This window comes from Malurus melanocephalus, unplaced genomic scaffold (assembly GCF_030028575.1).
Source record: "Malurus melanocephalus ecotype Western Australia unplaced genomic scaffold, MMel_1.1 scaffold_74, whole genome shotgun sequence".
NCBI classification, from domain to species: domain Eukaryota; kingdom Metazoa; phylum Chordata; class Aves; order Passeriformes; family Maluridae; genus Malurus; species Malurus melanocephalus.
In genome coordinates this window covers 1,946,415-1,968,706 of record NW_026623306.1, presented here as the reverse complement: position 1 = coordinate 1,968,706, position 22,292 = coordinate 1,946,415, and the positions used below count along the sequence as shown (strand labels likewise).

The 22,292-nt window shown below is 39.1% G+C and overlaps 1 protein-coding gene across 1 annotated transcript in view; it reads right to left on the bottom strand.

The window, feature by feature from the left end:
* FAF1 (Fas associated factor 1) overlaps nt 1-22,292 on the bottom strand; it is a 146,896-nt gene that overhangs the window by 3,458 nt on the left and 121,146 nt on the right. The window contains exons 16-18 of the mRNA XM_057367063.1: nt 15,267-15,347; nt 14,835-14,912; nt 11,692-11,907 (exon numbers count right to left, since the gene is read on the bottom strand). Of these exons, the coding sequence (XP_057223046.1) occupies nt 11,692-11,907; nt 14,835-14,912; nt 15,267-15,347 (375 nt within the window). The remainder of the gene's footprint in view (nt 1-11,691; nt 11,908-14,834; nt 14,913-15,266; nt 15,348-22,292) is intronic.

Sequence of the window (22,292 nt, the reverse complement as noted above, 5' to 3'; positions counted from 1 at the left end):
TAAGAAATATATATTGTATGCTCTGTTGTTATTACAAGAATTATTTTGTCGTAACAATGAACAGAATAATAACCAACAGAATCCCTGACATTAATTCCAAGAATCACAGAATCACAGGTCTGGTCTCTACCATAAGGTAATGCATGAATTTGTCAAAATTAAGAATTTTTGGAAGAATTAATAGAACACACAAGTTAAGAGGAAAAATAAAACAGTACTCCTAGATAATTACCCTAAAAGTTCAATCAAACTGATGATGCAAGCAGCATGCCAACCCAACAGGATCTCCCCACTGAATAGGGAAACTATTTTCCTACTCCCTTCCTCTCCACTGAAAAGGGAAACTTTATTTTCCTGCTCCCTTCCTTGCTCCATGTCACTTGGTGGAACACTCTGCTTTCATCACTTCAAAGCTTTCCAGACACCTCAGTGACCCCAGGCTGGGAGAAAACTGTTTAGTTGTGTGATTATTACACAATATATTTATTTATACAGACAAATAAATGACAACAAGTGTCCCAGTGTCCTTCAGATGTTCAAGATTACAAGCCAATGCTGTGACATCCTTCAAAATATGGCAAAGCTTCTGTAGAAAGATGAACCACTTTCTGAAATATTTCACTTCCATTTTTAAACTTATGTTCCCTGGTAATTTTGTTTTAGTTTTATTCTGCTGTGTGAGCACACCAGTTATCAGAAGTCTGCTTGTGAACAGCTTATTAGTCTTATGCCATAGGTATAAATGCCAATAAACATTTTTTCTAAAGTTAAATTTGTTTCATCTGTGATCACAGCATGCTACTGCTTTCTAAAAATATTTTTTATCAAAATATTATGGGTCCAGCACACCAAATATTATGAATTAATAAGAAATCTCCATATAATTTTCTTAAAAGCCAAATTTACTAATCCTAACAAAAATAGTACTGCTTCTCACTCTATCCCCCCAACTAAATCAGGCAAACTTAAAATATATTTGCATTTCTACTGTCTTATTGAATAATTAGGGAAAAATTATTATTTAAACAAACATTCAAAGCTTATCACYTCCTAAGACCATCAAAATCAGTGTAATTTCATCTGACTGCAGCAGAATTTTTTAAAAATTACATAATTAATAAACCCAAACCAAACCCAAGAACCAAACAGATGCATTATTTTTATTCCCAAAGCAGGAACATATTTTCTTAAACTTCATGTACCATGGTGAGCTACTGCTAAATGTCTGAAGGGAAAAATAATTTACAAAAACCAGACTCAATTTTAGATTCCTATTATCTACAGTCCAATTATGCATTCCTGCACAGATGCTGCTTGAATTATTGAAAGGTTATTATCTTCGAAAGCAAACCTGTTATGTAAAAAACAGCCAAAGTAGTGCATTTAAGTTTGTGATTACAGAAGTATGCTAATTAAGTATCTTGTTGCATTTTTTAATGTTTTGGTATTCTGCTACAGTCTGTTACTGAACAGGGAGCGAGGTARAGAGGGGTCTGTGCAATTCACAGCATCTGAGGCATTGGGCACCTGAGAGAAGCAATTTTCTTTCTTTTTAGTACAAGCCTGTATTAATTTAGACATCTCTATTTTCAAATCCTGCAACCATTTTTTTGGGGTTTTTTGTTTGCTTTTTTTTTTTTTTTTTCAGAAGAGGCAGGAAAATCATAACAAGTCACTTCTACACTCAGGAAAAAAAAAAATCTCAAAAGTATGCCCAGGCATTGAACACAACCTTCTAGGCTGTAACCATATGGAAATCTATAATTCACTTGAGTGTAATCCAAGGTGCACATCCTAGTCTAAGGTTTGCAAACTTTAAGTGCCTTAAATAAAAACACCACATGATGTCCCTTCCTCAGTGCCCCACACTGAGAAGGGTCCTAAGAGCCTTGTGGAGTACCTGCAGCAGCACAAGGACTGTGCAGCTTTTCACCATAATTTCAGTGTGCTGCTTAATTCACTGAGGGACAGCAGAGTTTGCAAATGTTTACACCATTACCCAATTAACTAACAATATGGCTCCTACATCTGTCAACAAACAAAGCTGTTGTTGCTTTGTTTTAGCTCCTTGGCATTTTCTGTTCATATGGGTCGCCATTGTACTTAATTATCACACCACAACCCTTCTGCAGCTTCTACTYTGTTATTTGTGCCTTGTAAATATGTTGTTTACTACAAAGAATAGAAGCCTTATTAGTGAGCACACCTCCTAAGAAATGAAATGGTTTCTCTTGTAAATATATGAAATGTAAGACCTAAGACGCATTCTAACTTTTTTATTTTTATTTAGTATTTTAAAAGAGAATTAAAAACCAACGAATGATCTATAACAGAGATTAAAAGAAAGAGCTGTAGCYTGCAAAGGTGTGTTCAATTGAGTGTTCTGCTGAATCTCATTCACTCAGTTAAGTGCATTATTTCATAACAAAAAGTATAAAATGCCTTTAAATGCGTATCYGTGTGCCTTGTTTCATTTCCCTCAGTATCAATTCTGAGCCTGTTTTGTTGCTGACTTCCCCTGGCTCTGATTGCCCAGTACTCTAAACCCTGTACATTATATAAGTTACACTGTCGCAAAGCCCTACACCTTTATTTGGAGATTTATTCTACAGTGTTAGCAGTGGCACAAGAAATTATTTAAGCAAGTGCTTATATACTGAATCTGATCCTTCTGAACATGGTGAGATTCATCTCTGTGGCAGAATCATCACTTTCTTGATCAAGGTTGCAAAAGTCACGTTCAGCATTAGTTAAAGGCCTTAACAAATGCTGAAGGCACATTTTTATCTGTATCTGCAAGTTCTAAATAGCTAAATTTCTACCAGTTGTATGCAAACACCCTAGGAGTCAACTCATACATCCCACGGTGGTACCAGCTGAATGTATTCTTCAAATCTTCTGTGGGTTTGCTAATACTAAATACTTTATATTATAATGAAACATGAACTAAAAGCTATTTTTATAGCATTTTAAAGCCCTTTTCCTCCTAGAATAACTGTTGAGTTATTTCTRTCTTCACCTTTTTGCTGACCTATCTGTTCTATGACACACTCACATCCTGAGCAGCTGCACTTTTACCACTCACAAGGTGTGGCTCCTTACCCTYCCTAACTCTGTGAAGAAAAGATAAATACAAAAAAAAATTGGCTTAATGCCCAGGAAGGTAATTTAAAAATAAAGAATCAAATACACAATTATTATGACACTTACACAAGCAGTAAATATCACACCCTTCACCTTTCTCTCCACCCTAGGACAAGGATCTGATTCCCGAGCAGCACAGCCTCTATACCACTTACACACGCATGAATACATTTAATGAATCTAACGGACAAAGAGTTCTTTTACTCTCTTTCCTAATCCTCCTAAAGTATAAATGCAATAGAAATTACTTAAAGGCACACCTGGTAAAGTACCAGATCTGTTTAAAAAACTATATTTTCAGAGTGACACACAAACAAATACAGTGAATCCTTTCTACCTATTGAAGTATCTCTGGGTTACACGGATAATACGCTCAACTTGAGCAACAAACAAAAGTAGGGTTACTTTATAGAAATATATGCAATTAGATCGGGCTTAGTTGAATAAACTTGGAGATAATTTACATCTGAATTGAAGAAAGCCGTCACAAACAAGGAAAAATATGTCATAGTAAAAGACTTGTAGCCTCGATCCAAAAAGAAAGCTTTAACCCAATACATCACACCCTGACTGTCTCAGTTCTCTGGAGTGGCTTCCTCAAAACATATTTTAGATTAAGAATATTGAAAAATAYATTTACTGAGGAAAGTGGCAGCTGTTGATAAACCAGAAAATTGTGATGCTGCATCCTCTGCTTTGAGCATGCTTCCCATTCTTTCCTTAAAAAGAGCCGTGCAGACCTCCGAGATGCTGCCAACCTTGACATACTCTAAGTTTTCATTGCCTTAGCAGAATTTATACTAAAAAAAAAATTTACTGCATAGATTTTAATCAGGCTTACTAATCTCTCTTGCACTACTTGACTTACTTGACAGTAAATGAAGAGAGTAACTATGTTCTCCCTTGTTTTGTAAAACACTAAAAATAATGAGAGGGTGGTGAAAATAACAAGGATAAACCCAAACCCAGTGTTGCTGTATTTGTATAGTGGCACTTGGACGATCTGGTGCTTTTCAAAAGTTCTACATGAAATCTGTTTTTTCACTTGGGATGAATACCTCATATGTGAAAAAAAATCTTAAAAAACACACAAAATGATTTTTTTTGGTCAAAACTAAATAAAGCCTCAGTATTAATAAATGTTTTTAAAATGTTTTTAAAAATACCAGATTATTATCCAAATCCTATGTCTTTTTAACAGTRAGTAATAAAAGAAATACATACTGTAGTTTATCTACTTTCCAAAAAAAGGCCTTAGGAAGGGCTGTATACACCTGGGTAGCTCTGAGGCAGTTCTGTGCCTCTTTTATCCAAAGATCAGAAATTTTTATTATTTAATTTATTTATTTAGTGATCAGTACTTGCCCCAAAATACAGCCAAAATACACCCAGTTACAAACATCATTGAATATTTGTTCTACATTTCTTTCCAAGAATTAACCTCACTTAAAAAAATCCCAACCAAGAGGCTGCACKTCCCTCTAGCCTTTCAAACAGCTCATTTTCAATGACAAAATAACCAATCTGCCCTTTCACTCTGGCAGAAGTGCAAACACAAAAGTATTTCARTTAAGGAAAGCCCCTTTGAATGATGTGACTTTTATTGACGTGGTGCTGATGGTGCTGAAGTATCACACAAATTGCTTTGAGAGCAGAAGATGGAGCTGGAGTCAGACAGAGGAGTCACCTGCAGGTCCTGAGCAGGACAGCGCCAACAACTCCAAGGCTGAGGGACTTCARGCTTCAAGGATGAGGAAGGTGGTGTAAAGCTCTCCTCAGATTTTCTGCCTTCCTCCATTCCTTCTTTATAGTTTGAAATCTTTCAGCTATTTAGGAATTCTTTGAGTGGTTTCCCGGAAAAAGGGAAGTTGACAGAATACCCTGGACCTTTCTTTTCCTGACAAAGGACCTGCAGGAAAAGAAGTTCCACTCCCTGCTCCCTCATGTTATTTACCTTCATATTTTCTCACTGAGCAGAGAAAAAGTTTAAGTACTGGCATTTACAGATGAGAGAATTTGTATGTTAAGCATCCTTTCTGCTGTGCCAGGGAGCAAACCAGTCCATTACTTGTGGGCACTGCTGCCTGTGTGCTTACAGTGAACTGACAATTATTCATGTGTTTAATTATTTTTAAATGTGCCAGCTACACAGAAAGAAGATGACATCCCCAGAAATACCACYGGAAATTGATGAAGAACTGAAATGAAGCAAACAGACACATCCTCTGGAAGTCTGAAAACATATAAATACATTTAGTGCTCCATATGAACTGTAAGAACTTTGCTGTGCATACGTCCCAGAGGGGAATGGATGGGAACAGTCACTCACAGGAGAAGGACCCAGGATTGGATTCATGTGCACTTCATTATAATTGCATGAAAAAACAATCCAAAAGGATTTTTATCATGAGTTCAAAGGATTAAGATGTTCAGATACCACAATGATATCTACAGTATAACATTGTGATTGGTAGATAGGTAAATGGAATAAAGAGAGTGCCTAGGACTGCTTTGGTGATTTAGTCTGATGCATTACTTATGCAATTACCAAAACAGCAGGAGATCATTAAATTTTCTGGTAACCAGACACAGCAGTCTTAGTATCATACTATTACAAAGGCTCTCTATTGGTATTTTATCATTTCATTTTCTTCCAAAAAGGTAAAAAAAAGTCCACAAAATGGGCATTAAGCACGAATTCTGGAGAAAAAGTACAAAACACCTCAGCCCCAGTTTACACAGGATAATGCCACATGCAAGAGCTTAACGAAGGCATCTTCCCGCGAACAATAACGCGCCTCCCCTGAAATAAATGTTYTGTAAAATGGGGCAGCGCTGAATAAAAGAGCACTTTGGGTGCGAGGGATGTGCACTGAAGGGCTGTTGGGTGGAATATATTAATCCCACGGTTGGCATTAGTCACTGGGTAACTAATGAGGATGATTCAGCGCMGGGCTCGCCGCGCGCATTGAGCATTCAGCGCCGGGTGAATGCTCGCTCACTCCAGCGAGCGCCGAGTGAAAGAGCTCATCTGAAATGCACACCTATTTCCTGAAACTGGTTAAACATTCCCCGTATTCAAATAGAGTTGCTGTGAGAGATCACTAACTATATTGATCTACAGAAGGCAATTCTATTTCTTTTCTTACATCTGGGAGATGAGATCTCCTCTCGGTGACTCGATACACAAAAGGCTTTAATCTTTCTCTTCAGATTGGGTACTCATGTAAAGACAGTGGGTCTGAAAAAGCCCACATCAACTCTGTCTTTCTTGGAAGAAGACATTGTGAAAAGTCTTTCTGTAATATTTACAGATTTTTTTACTACATGTATGGAAACTGTATTTCCACAAAAGAAAACATCACATTTCAAGAAGCAAAATATACTCAATATTCTCTCAAGTGCTGTCACTGACTTCAACGGAGCAAGAATATTACCTATTCACTTTTTATAGGTGCTGACCAAAAAACTGTGATAATGTTCTTTGAGCAACAAACTTGTTAAAAGCAGGAAAATCTGGGAGCTACAAATGCTTCAGCCCTTYCCTCTTCTTCTCCAAGTTAATCATCCCAATCCTTCCACTGTTACAAGACGTCAGGAAGAACGGTCAGAAACCAGGCTTCAAAAAGAGGCATGGGAATATGCCAGTCTGGTATGGGCAATTTGCTTAGGCAACTTCTCAGTGTCTTAACTAAACCAAACTTAACTGCTTGAATAAATAGAATAACAACGTATCATGAAAGGAGAGGAAAGACAAGGGCAGGTAGTATTGACTTAAGGAAAGCTGTAAATGATGGGAGGAGGGATATCTACCTTTGTAGGTGGCTGGGCCTTGTGTAAACTCGATCAGAGTAAACACATGACACCACTGACCTGAAAAATTTGAATTATGTGTATTAAAAGAGATGACTACTACTTTGTGTAGTAGGMAAGATAAATATCAGTAACTGGAATGATTGGAAAAATTACAGGTATCACATGTAACTCTCAAAATTTTTTGAACCTATCAAAAAAAATATTTCATTCCTTAGAAATCCTTCTCTGTYGTAAGACAGATATTCAAGCTACTTTCTTATTTACATGAAACTACTATGAGAACTATAGGGTATAGTCATGACACTGCACAAATCCTTTATCACAATGACATTTTGCTTCCATTTTTATATCAAGATCATGATTAGGGGGATGAATTTTAAAGAATGGCAAAGATGGTCCCGGACATTTAACTCTTTCCTCAACTATTTAGAAAGTTTAAACACAGCCTAAGGAGTTTAAAAGCAGTTTATCTGAAAGAAGTAGTTTGCATGGTGTAAATTTAGAATAATCCTTACAAACAACAGCTGCCAGAAGTGATACACAAAACTGTCAAGAGTGCCTACCTGGCACATCAGTATAGGGATCGTACTCTAACACTGCCTTTCTGAGAACATCAGAGGATAATTCCATGCTCAGAGGGCTCTGTACCAAGTGCTGCAGCTAAACTTACTATCTTTGACATTATTTTCACCACTGTGGGCATCAAACAGGATTATTCCTGCCAGAGCACAGCAATGAACAATCACATCTGAGTTTGGAAGAATATCTTCCTCTTTATCCCCATATAATACTGTGAATTGTCTGGCCCTAAATTTACTGAATACCTAATTTAAATTGACATGCAATTTTAGTTAAATTYATTTTCTGCCCTTTCAACGGAGACAGAKTTTTTGTTTCTGTTTATTTAAACTGCTGTTGAAATTGGTTAATTAAAAGGATTTAAAAAATCTTAATACTCTAAACAGAGCAAACTGGTTCTGAATTATTAAGCAACATTTTAGATGCATTTAAATAACCTTAAGTGACTTAACTGCCACCTGATCCTGAGCTGTGGCTCAGAAAAATAAAATGTGAAATACTGTAGAAGTCTTGGCTTACCAAGGCTTCCAGATACAGTAAATAAAGAGCTTAAGTCTCTAATACCGTGTCTGCAGAAGGCATACTCTCAAATACATAACTAATGCTCCACCTTAAGGAGAAATCAGAAGAAGGAATTAGAGGCTGGAATTTGGATTTTTCATGAGAAATTAATAAACGCAACCTTTCAAAAATAGCTTTTAAAWGGAGAAACCATGCCTGCCCTTCCTTACTGAGAGATACTATAAAACATTCACAAATATATCAACCCCAGYAGGGTGGCCAAAGCCCAGTTTGGGTRAATTTCTGCACATTCCTCTTAGAGTTTCAGCTAGAAATCTGGCACACTTCAGCTCCTTGCCTAAGTGGGGTAAAATGTAAGATGTAAAGGGTTTTAGAAAGATTTGTGCACAWCATCACCACTCAGGTAAGTAAGGAACTGATCATCTGGAGGTCTCCAAGGCACTGAAGGAGAAGGATCTTGCAGCTGGGAGATCAGGAGGACTGCCAAAGTCAGAGTTTGGGAAGGCTTTCAAGAGAAAGGAACTTGAAATACTGAACTGGAAGGTTGACTGAGCACACTAATACATGTAGGGTAAGCTCTTTATGTGATAAACATGATTTCTGGAAGAAAGGGAACTACAGCTGTGGAAACAGCACAATTTACAAGTTTAACAGTGCACACATTTAATGGCACTCACGTTTGCTCCCATCATACCTTTGCAGGTGTATTTAACAATAATGCCAAGAAACACAAGACAGCTTTTCACTCCCAAAGATGTGCTTGCCAACATTTCCAGAGTCAGGRGCACAAGCTCTCAGCTGCCCCAGGCTCCCATTTGTGACACAAACTCTTGGAACAAGATGTGGTGCTGCCGTGCTGCAGGGACCAAGAGAGGAGCTGGTTAATRTCTCATTTCAGCACTGGTAAAAAGAACAACACAGCCAGTGACAAAGACCCAATAACAAGTCACTGCATGYGCTTAACTGCTTTGGAATGTCACTGCTGCTTTCAAATCTACAAGTAGTGTCTGGAAAAGGTTAATCTGTGTATTTACTCATGTGTAGAAGTTTGTATTTACAGTAGGGTTATGATACCAACTTTAAGTTAGCTAAGGATATCTGTGTAAGCAAYTGGAACATAGGACTAAGAACTAATGAATTTTTATTTGCCAATGAAGTAAAAATACTTCACCAACACTGTATCAGGACTGATGGCTTTGAAAAGCAGGTAAAAATGCCCTAACAACTTTATTACAAGAACATGTTGATTTGGTTGAAGATAATCCCYTTGTTATGACATGAAAGAAACACTTTTGGAGGTGTGTATATTATTGTAAACCAGATTACGATAGAAAAAAACCTAAACCYCCTAACTTTAGAAGACATGTCTTCATCTTATTGCAGCAAAACTCCAGCAAAGTAATTCTGATACTTTCATTTTTTCCAAGACGTTATGTCTAATTTAAATACAGACTTTTAAAATGCTGTTGTTTTCTGGAGCACAAGCATCCCAAGTGCTCTGTCGCTGCTGCTCAGATTCCAAATCTTTTTTGTGACATACACAGCAGGAGGGTTTTAACAATCTAAAGTGTATTTTAAGAGACTACAGACCACAAAGCCTAAGSCAATGAATATATATCTTGACTGTACTTCCAAGCCATTCAACAMTTACTTATTTTTTACTTTTTTTAATCTCTCTGTGGAGTTGCACACTTCCAACTTTCCAAACCTGGGGAACATGACAGATGTCATTTACAGTTCTCAGTGCTAGCAAAACCCTGGGGAATATTTTTTTGTCTGTCGTAGCTCTGGTGGTCACAATGGCAACGGGATTCATACRTGGCTGAGTCAATCAGCATGAATCATTTATGTGACTCCTCATACATGGCATTATTAGGTTGGAATCATAGAAAAAAAGATGACAGGGTCTTTSCTTCCCACACGACAGACCAACAGCTCCAGACCCTGCCATTAAATTCTCTTTTCTTTGCCTCAGCATTTTCTCCCTGCCAGTTTCACAAATGTACTGACAATACCAGCCTGTTCTAATTTAATGGTATTTTTTTCTTTCCACTCCTTTTTAAATTTGTTCTTATGTGATTCACCTGGTAAATTTTTGAGTTTTTCACAGAGGACTAAAAATCATAACGATGATGCTGTGATTAAATATAGAAACAGACAGTGTAAAGTGAAAAATAAATGTAAAAAGTTAAGAGTAATACACCTGCAGGGTTTTTATATTAAAAAGGTATTACATCAGAAATAAGTTCCAGGTAGGAAGGCACGAATTGCAAAATATTTAAAATACACCCATTGTTTAGACTGCAAAACACTGTTTTTCTTCCATCAAGTAAACTGAACAATCAGTAATCCTGGAAACAGTGGTGACTTCTAGACTTTAGTTCCACTGGAAATGATACTGCATGCTTAAGAAGCAAAGCTAATTAATTAGTGAGATTCTTTAAATGCTGCTTTTCAGTCTGAYTGATTAGGATTCCCAGTACAGGACAAGGTGGAGGAAGAGCTGCATGTCCTGCAATCCCRTCCACAGTTGTGGTAAAAATGGGTATGCTTGCTAAGGATGAATTTCTTCTCCTTTGGAGCAGTTAAAAATAAGATGATAAAGCAAGAGGTGTCTGTTACAAACTACTGTGAACATGGCAATCACAGCCTCGTCCCTGGTGAACCTCCTCCAGGGACAGTGACAGGAAATAAAATGGAAAAGCAACCCAAATTATTGAACTCCTGTGGTGAAAAATGGCCTAAGCAGTGACCTGGACATGTCTCCAGCAAACAAGACCCCAGCTTGTCCAGAGCTGCTCCACTCCTCTGAAGTGCTGAGACCAAAAAGCTGCTGAACTTCASCAGCCCTGCCTGGCTCTGTGTCCTGACATCTCTGCAGTGCCCATTCCCTTCACCTTTCATGCAAGGCCCCAGGTAATTGCTGCACAGCTGGACCCACTGACTTKCACCTTTGCTGTAGCAATTGTCTGAAAGCTAATTTGTGCAGAAAACATAGAGGTATATTTTTTAAAAAACTTAGTAGCAAGCACAAAAACTATCTGTTGATTGATTTAACAACAAAATTTAATTGGCTTTTGTAAGCAGTGAGCAGAACTGATTCTAAAAACCAGCCACAGCAGGCACATCATTACAATTTYGAGGTAGGAGATGTGATTATCTGCTGGTATTCTGTAACAGATCAAAAGTTTATTAGGATGTACTCATTAGTTCATAACTGGGTACTATCTGACACTGAGCCTTGCTCATAACATAAAGTTGCAYCAAAATGGCAAAACCAGAAAGATGAGAAGGAGGAACCCCTAACAGACCTAAGCTGTACTACTGTAGTACAACTGCACTGTTGATGGAGCTTCCTCCAAATTGGGATGTGAGTGATGTTGGCTTGGTGTATTCAAGATTTTCTGAATATGGTCCACAACTCTTTTCCAAAATGCAGGGTTCTTTACAGTGTCATGGGAGGCAGGTTTCACACAGCTCTGTATGTGGTCAGTCAGCASCTGGCTTACAGCCTGGCACCACTCTGACATMCCMMMMMMCYTTYMMCYYCYYYKSTATAACACACCAGCCCATCTCCCAYGCAGCAGCAAAAAGCAGAGGTATCTGCTCCTGAAWGATCTATTTACTCACATCTCTCCTCGGAAAGGTGCCCAGCAGCTTGTACTCCTCCCAAGGATATCCCTTGGAAGCTACAAAATCAAAGACAACCTGCAGCTTGCTGCTGGCCAGGAAACGCCGCTCAAAGAATTCTCCGCTGGGCGTCCGGATGCGGAGTTTGCTGACAGACTCAGTGCTCTCCTCCTTGGGCTCAGGAGGCAAAGACTGCTCCAGRGAGAGCCTGATAGCCTGGGGAAGGAAAAAAAAAAAACCATTTAGGCTGCAGTGCCAGCAACAGAAGAAAAGGGCAGAAAGCTTTTCTTTTTATTTCTTTTTATTTCTTCTAGAACTTCGAGACGTGTCGCAGTGCTCCAGAGCCTTTATATCTCAATGACAAAATAATTTTTATTCACTTCTTAATAACAGCCCACCAGACAACTAATTAAAATAAATCCTTCTTTATAACACATATTATTAGGTCTACAGTTAATGCACGATGGGATACGTAATTTAATCATTTGGCAGAAAGCCTTGGAAAAAAAAAATTGAATGAGAGAATAATTGTCAAGTGGCCAATTGCTTCCTTAAAGGGTATAAATTAAAAGGCAGTAAAAGTATTTCTTTAAATGCACTTGTCAAATTGCCCTCCTCTTGCACAGAGTAATTGACCATTTGCAGTAGACTGGACCCTTAATGGCAGCTCTGAGTGAAAAGAAATATATGCAAGAAATTTACTATAAATAAACTAAAAACACTGTTAAAAGAWGCAATTAAAAATACCACAAACGTACATTAGATACACAGAGCACACATAAAGTAGGAATGGTCAAAGAACAAAACTAGGAGAACAGAAATGGGAACTTGAAGATTCAAAGTAAGCTGCTGCTATTATTATCATCATCATTATTATTTTTATTTTCAAGAAGATGGTTCCAAGCACAGGTGAGCACATTTTCTGCATGAAATCAGCCCTCAAATTGYAATGACACTGCATGTCTGAATATGTGTATGACTCTCTTCCTGCTAAYATTGCTGATGTCAAGAATTCAAGGGCAGAACCCAGGTCTCTGTCTCTGGGAGCTGCTACAGCACCAATGCTTTGATTAGATTTTTTTTTTTTTGATCCATGGTTAATATTAGGCTGCTGAACAAGGTGGGCTTGATTTTTGAGGGTATTGTTGGCACTCATGGGCAGCATCAGCACGCGCCAAAAATTGGATCTGTCAGAAGCAGCTCTGTTACAGTATCACCTCACTTAAGAAGTRAGTGAATGGAAGAAGCAGCACAATYAYACYGCCTCTCCCAAAATGTGCCCAAAAGACAATTTTTTCAAACTGAGTCAGGCAGGGATTCACCCATTTTCAAGGAACTTTCAGGATACACAGTTGCTATCTGTGCCTTTGAAAACCTCCCCAAGGTCATTTAGTAACAGAAACTGATGGAGGGTGATTACACTGCAGAGAAAGAAAKAGGGAGAAGCAAGATTAGGAAGGCTTTTAAATAGTCTACTTCTTACACACGAACCTCTGAGCAAATTATATCTCAGWATAAATATTTATACATAGAACTTGAGTTCATTTTTGCTCATCTACTATGAGATTATATTTTAAATAGATTCTATTTTAATTTTCTCCCTCTCCATTCTCAGCCACCTGCTTACTATCTTGCTGTTTTGACATTTCCCCACACAGTATAACAGCAGATGCTACATTATTTACTGAACCCAATCAATTATATTATAGAAAAATAAACAACAGTAGCTCATTAGAGCTCCTTCCTTTGTGCAAAGAGTGCATCGCTCCCCAAAGTAACCACTCTCTGATGCTTCAACATAAAATGGCAATTTACAATGGATATTCTGTACCAGCAAACCATGGTAGAAAACAATGACATGATGGATCACATTAAAAACTGTTGGACCTGAACAAGCAATTTCAGTTTGTTGATAAAAAGATGTTCAGTATGTGAAGAGCTCAATAGTCAGATTTTAAAATACAAACTGAACATAAAGCCACTTCTGTAAGTAAACACTGTTGCAGAACAATTCAGTCCAAGTAATCTGTATACTTGAAAATGGGGAGTGTTAGTAAACATTATTGTTAAAATCCCTTTTGTTCTACTAAGCAAACAGATCCTATTATTTTCATTACTGCACTCTGCATTAAAACAGGGAAGCCCAGGTGTATTTTGATAACATGGGCCAGTCTTGCAGCCTTTGCATAAGAAAACCATTTCCAAAACMATTTCCAAACAATTTTCCAAAAGGCCAAGGTATCAGAGAAGGTTCAGGAGCAGATAAAATGAACCAGAAATAATTATTGTTTCTATGCATGCAAAATTACTTAGAAAAGAAAAAAGGAATTTCTTAYTTGAGCCTGAGTGTGAGCTGATTCTGAGGCTTTACAGCCACAGCAGATTCACGTTAGACTGCTATGAACCTCACAGAATTGYCATCTCACAATTAGTCCAGACCTGAAAGAGGCTGCAGGAGCCATCTCTGAGAGGCACTGGGACCMTCAGAATTTACAAAATTGAGAGAATCTACAAAGTAACAGTTTGAGGAACAATACTCTTCCCTGCACGGGGTTTCTGTTTTCTTATGGAGGTCTAGAGACATCAAGCACCTGTTTAACACTATTTTCATTCCAAGGAAGATTCTGTAGAAGAGTGTTTAGAAATTTTTTAAAGCATCATAAATCCAGATTTTAAGATTTCAGGTTTTATTTTCTTGATTTTTTTTAAAGTAAGTGCATCTTGTCTCAAATTAAATTTGGCAGCTTGTTTGATCAGAACTGCAGGTAGGCTCTGTGCTACTTCCTGGAAAAAATGAAAGGGCTCCCTCCATGTTTTTAAAAGGAGTGGCTGCAGAAAACAGGCCAGAGCTTCCTAAGGATTCCAGCAATTATTTCATAGATCTCCTCTTGCAGACCTATCTAGTATCTGGCTGTATTTGGGACCAGATGATAAAACAGAAAAGCCATTTAACAGTGGATGAAAATGATACCACTGTAATTTGTTTTGTAGATATGTAGTAAGAAATCAATAAAAATAATTTTAAAAATGGTCACACAAAAAGTATACTTTGAATTGAAGTTGCAATGTGTGTTGAATGACAGTTTCAGTGCTCATGAGCTTCATGAATTCAAGAAGTTGTTAGAAAAGGTAAAACATCCCACCTCACGTTCTTCCTCCTGTTCTTTCCGGATCTGTTCCAAGCGAAACTGCTCTGCCATTTCTCTCTCTTGTGCTTCCCTCTGACAAACACAAAGGTCAATCCCACATAAACATGTGATCAATACAAATGTAAAGAAGTTGCTCAGCATTTCTCTAGATATTAATACAAGAGATAGCATTTATTAAGGCAACTTTTCCTGCCATTCCTTTCCCAAATTCTATTATTAAATGAAGCCAGGATGGGTTGAGCTGAAAGCCAAGTCTAGTCCTTGTGACTTCATCTGGTTCCACTTTACAGCACTGAGGGCAGCAGGCTCTCATGTTCAGAGCACAACTGAAGGTGTGCAGTCCTCTGCACCAGAGAGCATTCCCAAACTCCAAAGGGTTCCCATCCCAAAGGTCACATCCCATGGGGTCTCTCCCCCCACACACACCTTGGCTCTGTCAGCCTCCAGCGAGATGCGGTACGCTTCATCCTGCTCTCTCTTCACATTTTCTCTGGCTTCACGTTCATCCTGAAGGAAAGAAAAAGAAAAAAAAATCAGGAAAAAGTGGATGGCTCTGGCTTCATGTTCATCCTAAAGGGGGWAAAAAAAGGAAACAAAAAAAAAACCGCTGGAAGCAGTGGACCACTGTGATAAATATCTTCATGTTCATCACCAGCACTCTTTGATCTCAGTGACTTCAACATCACCCAACCACTGCTTGGAGAAACACATTCAGAGATGCCCAAGGGTGACTGTGGCTTTAGAAATATGACTACCCCAGGCCATGATTCAGTTGCCAGGTAAGGGAATGGTGTGTCCAAGCCCTGGCCTGAGAGCTGGATGTGGCACCCGGGCTCTGCACTGAGGGCCATGGCAGGCACAGAGCCTGGAGAGGAGCATCTCCCGGGGAGGGGGCACTGCAGGGGGGTGTGGGCTGGTGCTGGGGAGGATTTCCCTCCTGCACCAACAGTTTGGATGGTCTTGTACCAGGGAAGTGTGGTTTAGATGCTGAGACTGGATTTCCATTGGCTCTCTGCTCAGTGGGTAATGGCTGGTTTTGACAGACAAAGCCCAATCCCAGGTCCTTCCTGGGTCAAAAACCCCTCAGCAGGGTCCATCCAGGGTCACGACTATCAAACATCATCCAGAAGCCTCAATTCACAGGGTTGAATATTGTACAAAGATGGGAAAGCAGCAAATCCTGCTCTGAAGTACCTCAAATGGGCAGATGCGGGCAAGCAAGAAACAGGAGGTCACCGTGCCAGCAAAAAGTATCTCAACAATATATCAACATCACAAGTATATCAACAATCACAGCACAAAAAAATTAAAGGTTTACTAAAAACACGCGACTGACAAAGCAAAGCATCRTCCACACAGTGGAGGATCAAAGAGTGGATATCCCCAAAAGCTGGAATAACTGCACYGGGGTGATGTCAAATAAAGCAAAGTGTACAATCAATAACTTCATACTCTGTCTCCAAAGCAGAGCCAGCGGCTGCTCCCCTGTGCTTACTCCTCCTACATCTCATAATCCCCCCAGAGCCCTGCAGAGGCTGCACTGGTCCCTACAAAAATCAATAGGATTTAGCTGTGAGGCTGCTGGTGGGCTCAGCAGGGTCTCCCTGCAGTTACCAGGAACACAGCACTTGCACTGGGGCAATCTGTCCCCTGTGTTTCACAGAAATTAAAGTCTACGAGCTACTGCTTCCTGAAGAATGATGTTACTGCTGCAACATTTATTCCACACAKGGGAATCATTTTGCAAAGGGATCCATTTTCTCCTCAAAACACCATTATTTGGCAAAAACACAACTCTGAATGGGAGGAGCACTTGCTAACTGTAATTATCATGACTTACAAACATGCCAAGACGTTCCTCAAACAAAACTCGGACATCTCAGTGGTTAAAACTCTAAAGCAGAATGCAACCACAAGAGGAAAGGACAAATTGCAGGGAAAATKATACAACTTCCAGTTGGAAAGCAGCGAGATCTTTTCAGAGGAAATTTTTCTTTCTTGCAGAAACAGGACCCTAAACTATYCTACAATCAGTGTGTCCTGAATTTCATTCCAAGAAGGTTTAGAAATCATCACTTTATTCAGCAGAGCCAAAACACGAGCGACAGTAATTCTTGCAAAACACAAAAAGGACAATAACCATCGAATAAACCCTTCCTCTTCCTGGCTACTCTAGACATTGTTAAGTTTTATGTACTCTGCTCATGGAATGTTTCCAAAAATTAATGCGAATCCGACAGCAAAAACTACTCTACATGAATATTSCATTTCTGAGATGAGGATGGTGGTGGAATAATTAAACAGCTCCCATTTTTATGTAATCTAAATATGAGGAAAGCTTCTTGAATACACAGAGGTTTTCCCAATTCTCACAGATGGAATGTTACAGTAAAGGAAAAAGTTTTGCGCTATCTACGCTGAGACTTTTCATAAACATACTGAAAATTCACCTTATAATAGCAAGAAACAAAACTACCTGTCCAAATATGCTCACTAAAGGAAGATGACTTCAGGTAATCTGCCAGAGCACAAGCCTTTAAAAAATATTTAGAATTATTTCAGAGAGAACATATTTAACTTCCATATTTTTCAACTCCATGTATCACACCTAACTTCACACACTGAATTTCAAAGGTCACCCAAGTCCCGTACTGCCCCAAAGAGTCCTGAAAGATTAGATACAACTCTTGCAACTACAAGCTCTTCTCCATCAAAGATTGCTAGCAATTAAGATAAATTTATTGTAGTTCATCAAAAAATAAATTTTTAAAAAATATACTGATGCTATAGATTTTACAAGTAGAATTGAAACATGAATTCCAGGCGCTAAAAGAAGTTAAAATTCTTTCTTCCCTATTCATTGCAGTTATCATCATCCTAGAAGTGGATTACGAAAAAGATGTCAGGAATGTGAAGAATTACCAYGCATGACTGCCTGGTCCTCACAGAAATATGTGAGCCTCACATCTAAAAGTGAATTGACTGCAYCTACACCTCATTGAAACAATTCTGATCTTACTGAAACAGACCTTAAAAACAAACCTGGAACCCAGAGTTCTTTGGGTTAGCAGCAGATGTAATCCCATGAAATGCCTCTTTGTACCTATTTCTGCATTAATACTTCTGTTGGTTAATGCTGCTCACACCTGACAGGAACCACCTCCTCCACAGAGTTTACAGATAAATCGTGGCATTGTTAGGTTCAGAGTTACACCTTGGACAAATTTTAAACATTAGATGAAGCAGTTCTTCCTTTTGTATTGCAATTTCTAAATTTAGACATCTCTTCCTCTAGAGAAACAACACAAAGCATGAGGATGCATCAAGTTCACCAGAAAGCAATGAAAGAAAACTCAAGGCAGTGACAAGAAAAGTGGAAAAAAATATTCTGCAGAGAATCTTTCACTGCACTAACAAAGAACGTGTGAAGAATAATCATGCCACTAATAATTAATATAAAAAAATACCGTAACTGCTTTCCATAAATAAAATTTGAGGTAGCTGACAACKTTCTGTTAGACCCTATGTAAATTGCAGTATTGGCTGACCATCACTAAACGCATCTCCACAGTGCTTTCAAAATGAAGGTAGAATTTCCACCTTCCTTTTTCAAGAAATCAATGTATAAACAGACACTGCTTATCTTAGGGTCAGTTAAAAAGCCCTCATCAGAAACAGGAGTTATACAGCACTTGTGAATTCCACAGCAGTGACTGAAGGCTGCTGTGAATGTAAACCAACCCCATCCCAGGGATTTTGGGCTTGAGACAAGGAGACAACTCTCCTTTGCACCTAAAAAAGAGTCTGTTTCACAGATTCCTGCTTTCCCATTTTGACAATGAGACAGTGGGTGGACATTCATTCAATGGAAGGTTGAAACTTTCAAAAAACCTGCTTTTATTCACCAAATATATTCCTCAGCTATGAATTTTCTTTGCTATTCTGTTTCGTAGAGATGCAGTCATCACAAAAATAACAAACACTTACATTTATGAGATAGCTACAGTGGACCAGAGAAAACCTCCTGAGTAATATCCAGTGCAACAACTAAGACAAACGTTTGTTAAAGTTAATCCTGAAGTACCTAAAGATAAGCATTTTTACATGCGGGATGATGGAAAAAGGAGGATTCTTGATCGAATTTAGGACAGCAGATTCTACAAGTTAAAAATATATAATAAATTTGTCTTTTTAATCGGACTTTTGTTGGAAAAGTCAGCATTGACACTTTTGGGCTTTCTTTCCTATTTGTTATTGTCATTTCTGATGGTAGGATTTAATGATTTAACCCCAGGAATCAGCTTTGCACCTGATTTGTCTCAGGGAGCTGTTATTATTACCCTTTGGGACCATTTTTTTGTGAAGTAAAACCAGATGAGACAGAACTTGAGAAGATAACCATGAGCAGAAGACCTTTCTCAGAGCACCAGTGAGTAAAGAGATATTACAAGAAAAAAAAAAAGAAGTGTATTTACAAATGCTGAATGCCTATCTGAAAGACAGTTCATTTCACTGAACCACTCCTGAAATTAAAATCTGCAAATGCTTAAGGCTATTCATGGGAGCGTTAAAGAGAAACACCCCTTTGTCCAAACAAACCAGTGCGAGAAAGGCATTAATTTGACTCACTAAGATGACAGACTTGCACATTGTATAACTTAAACATAYGTGATGGGGAATATATGGAAGGGAAAAGTGTACACAGAGCGTGTTGGGTGTATGGGAACGAGGAGGACAAAACAAAAGGATGTTTTTGTGGTGGCAGAAGCACAGGAGGAGGCAGGGTGAGGGGGCAGAACAGCACAGAACCACCCCAGGAWCCCCACTGAAGGAGGAAAGCCCCAGACACTGATTTTTGGGAATTAACTCAAGTGACAAGAATAAACCCAACTCCAACACCTTCAAGGAGTCCTGCAGTGCCTTTCCATGGGAAAGAAGCCAGCCAGCCCTGACACAGCTGGGCTGAATATTCAGTGAATGAAGCAGTCAACATGAACAGCCTAAAAAACACAGGGACTAAAAATATTTTCTCTTCCACCTTTCCTTCCTCTGCCATTGCCTTGCACTTTGCCAAATCTCTCTCTAACCACACTGCAAACTCTCAAAGGCAGCACTCGCACCCAGTGAAGCCCATGGTTTGGGCTGCTATCACATTACAAACACAAAACTGGAGAATTTAATCAAATAAATTTTGATTACTGTAGTTTAATTAGTTATAACTAGTAATATTTAGTACACATGCTAATTAGATTTTGGAGGGGTTAAATCCCAATCTTCGCTAGACAGTTGTCATCACCACAATGCTTCTGTGCAGTGGAATTTAATGAATTTCGTGTATTCTCATAATCTCTTGTTGTGYAAATACTGTGCACCATGATACACGTGACAGTGTTAGATGGAAAGCAGATTATCCAAGGTGTTCAGGTGCCTGATTTCCACTGATTTCCACGTGAGCTTCAGTTCCTAGAGAGAAATTGCAGGTGTTTCCTGCAGAACTGATAGAAGGACTTCCACTTGACAGCAGTGATGCAGAAAAGGAGGAAAAGRCATGTGGTACCAGGCTTCTCACTGCACAGTTGTGAAAATAACACTGGGCCACTAAAGCCCCAAAGCACTGTAGCAGGGAAAAGAGGAAAAAGAATTTGTGCTGCTATTYTGAAGGTTTGGTTTCCCTTCATGTGTTTTTTAAAATCCCCATTCAGATATTGGTGAGGAAGAACCTATGTTTTCCTGACACTGCAGTATCCAGGAGGCAGAAATGTCACCCAAGAACAGAGAGAAAAGATGGTGACTCTGCAGGCCTGCATTTTTCTACTGCTAATCTTCAGTCAGAGTCTGTTTACAGCAGTTTTTCCAGTTTAAAAATTCTTAAGTGTGTCTCTTTTACACTGAAGACCAGTGTGCTGGCAGACAAGAAAATGAATTAAAGGTTTTAATTGGTGTTTGTAAAAATAAAAAGGTCTCTGAAGCAACTGTGGGCAGTACAATTCCACCTTCAAGTCTAATCCGAGAGCAGGAGTGCCAGTTGCGTAATGACAAAAATAAACACGTCCAGAGACCTACTGTTACTTAAATGTGGACAAGTTGGGCCAGCTGTGTAACAGTCAGTGCTTCTACAGTAATAAATGTTGACAGCAAAAATAAAAAATGCATTACTGAGGCATCATCAAATGAGCCCTGTCATTACATGGAAACTCCGCCCTGTATAAGCTTGTCAAAAAGTGTTACTGTAATCCTTTGAGAAGCCTCCTCCTCAGGCAATGGAGAAAAAATGTTGAGGATGGGCCCAGAACAGGTGTGTTGTGCTGTAAATGCCAGGATTTAATCACAGATCTCTTCACATTAATCTCACAAAGGAGCTAACTCGGATCTATTCGGGCCCATCACGCCACACTGAGATGATTATTTAACTATCCAATTAAAGCAAGCAAGCTCACAGGGWGTTTAAAAATGGACATTCCAGGGTGTACAATATTTTACAACTATTATTTGCTTTCCTAAGCCCGGCACCAGGCACTGACACTTAAGAGGAACTGATACTCAAGAGGAACTGATACTACACACTCCTTTCAAAGTCAGTGCCCGAAAAATCTCAGTGCACACCTTAATCAACAGGGGCAGAGGCTGGTTATCCCTGATCTGAGACACCCTCTTGCTCACAGGAGAAACTGCTTAATAACATTCACTCCCTCTCTGCAAAAACCCCCAGCCCCACTGCCTGAGCAGTGGCTGAGGTGTCAACTCTTGTAGTGGTGGCAAGAGGAGCAAACATAGTCAGAAAAAGAAAATATGTCCATCAGGTGAATGAAATCATGAGTGCAGCTGCAGGATAACTCTGTATAAACAAGAGGTTGGGTTTCAGCTCCCAGATCAGATTGCCCTGGGCAGAGTGGGATTGTACCCTGGCCAAATGGCCTCTCTGGTGATGGTACCACTGAGCCCATCACTGAACTGTCCATCAGCCATTCCTTGTCAGAAGAGCCATGGGAGAGTATCAGTGTGCTGCTCATCCAATATTGCTATTTATGGCTTGTTCTTACAGCAATTTTAGGAGCAAAGTTATAAAAACAGACAGCAGGACAGCCAGACCGTGTATCTACAATGGCAAGACAACAGAATGGTCCGAAAGAGGCACGAGGTTTCCAAAATGTCATCTGGTCAACAGAACAACAGCTCATGAGTGACCCAGAACCCTGGAAYGGCAGGGAAAAGAATGGAACAGCAGCTTGATCTCCCTTTACAAAAACCTGGGAGGGAAAATGGGTGCAGAAGTTACACCCCAGGACAGGCATGTTGGGTTATTTGAGTACACACGTGCATCTCAATGTTTTTAAGGTATTTCATTGGAGATTTTGCAAAAAAAAAGCTTAGAGGAGTGCAATACACAAATCTAAAAATTAAATGCAACTGCTAGTGGAGTGATGGTATTTTAGCACTTGGCGCTACAAAAAT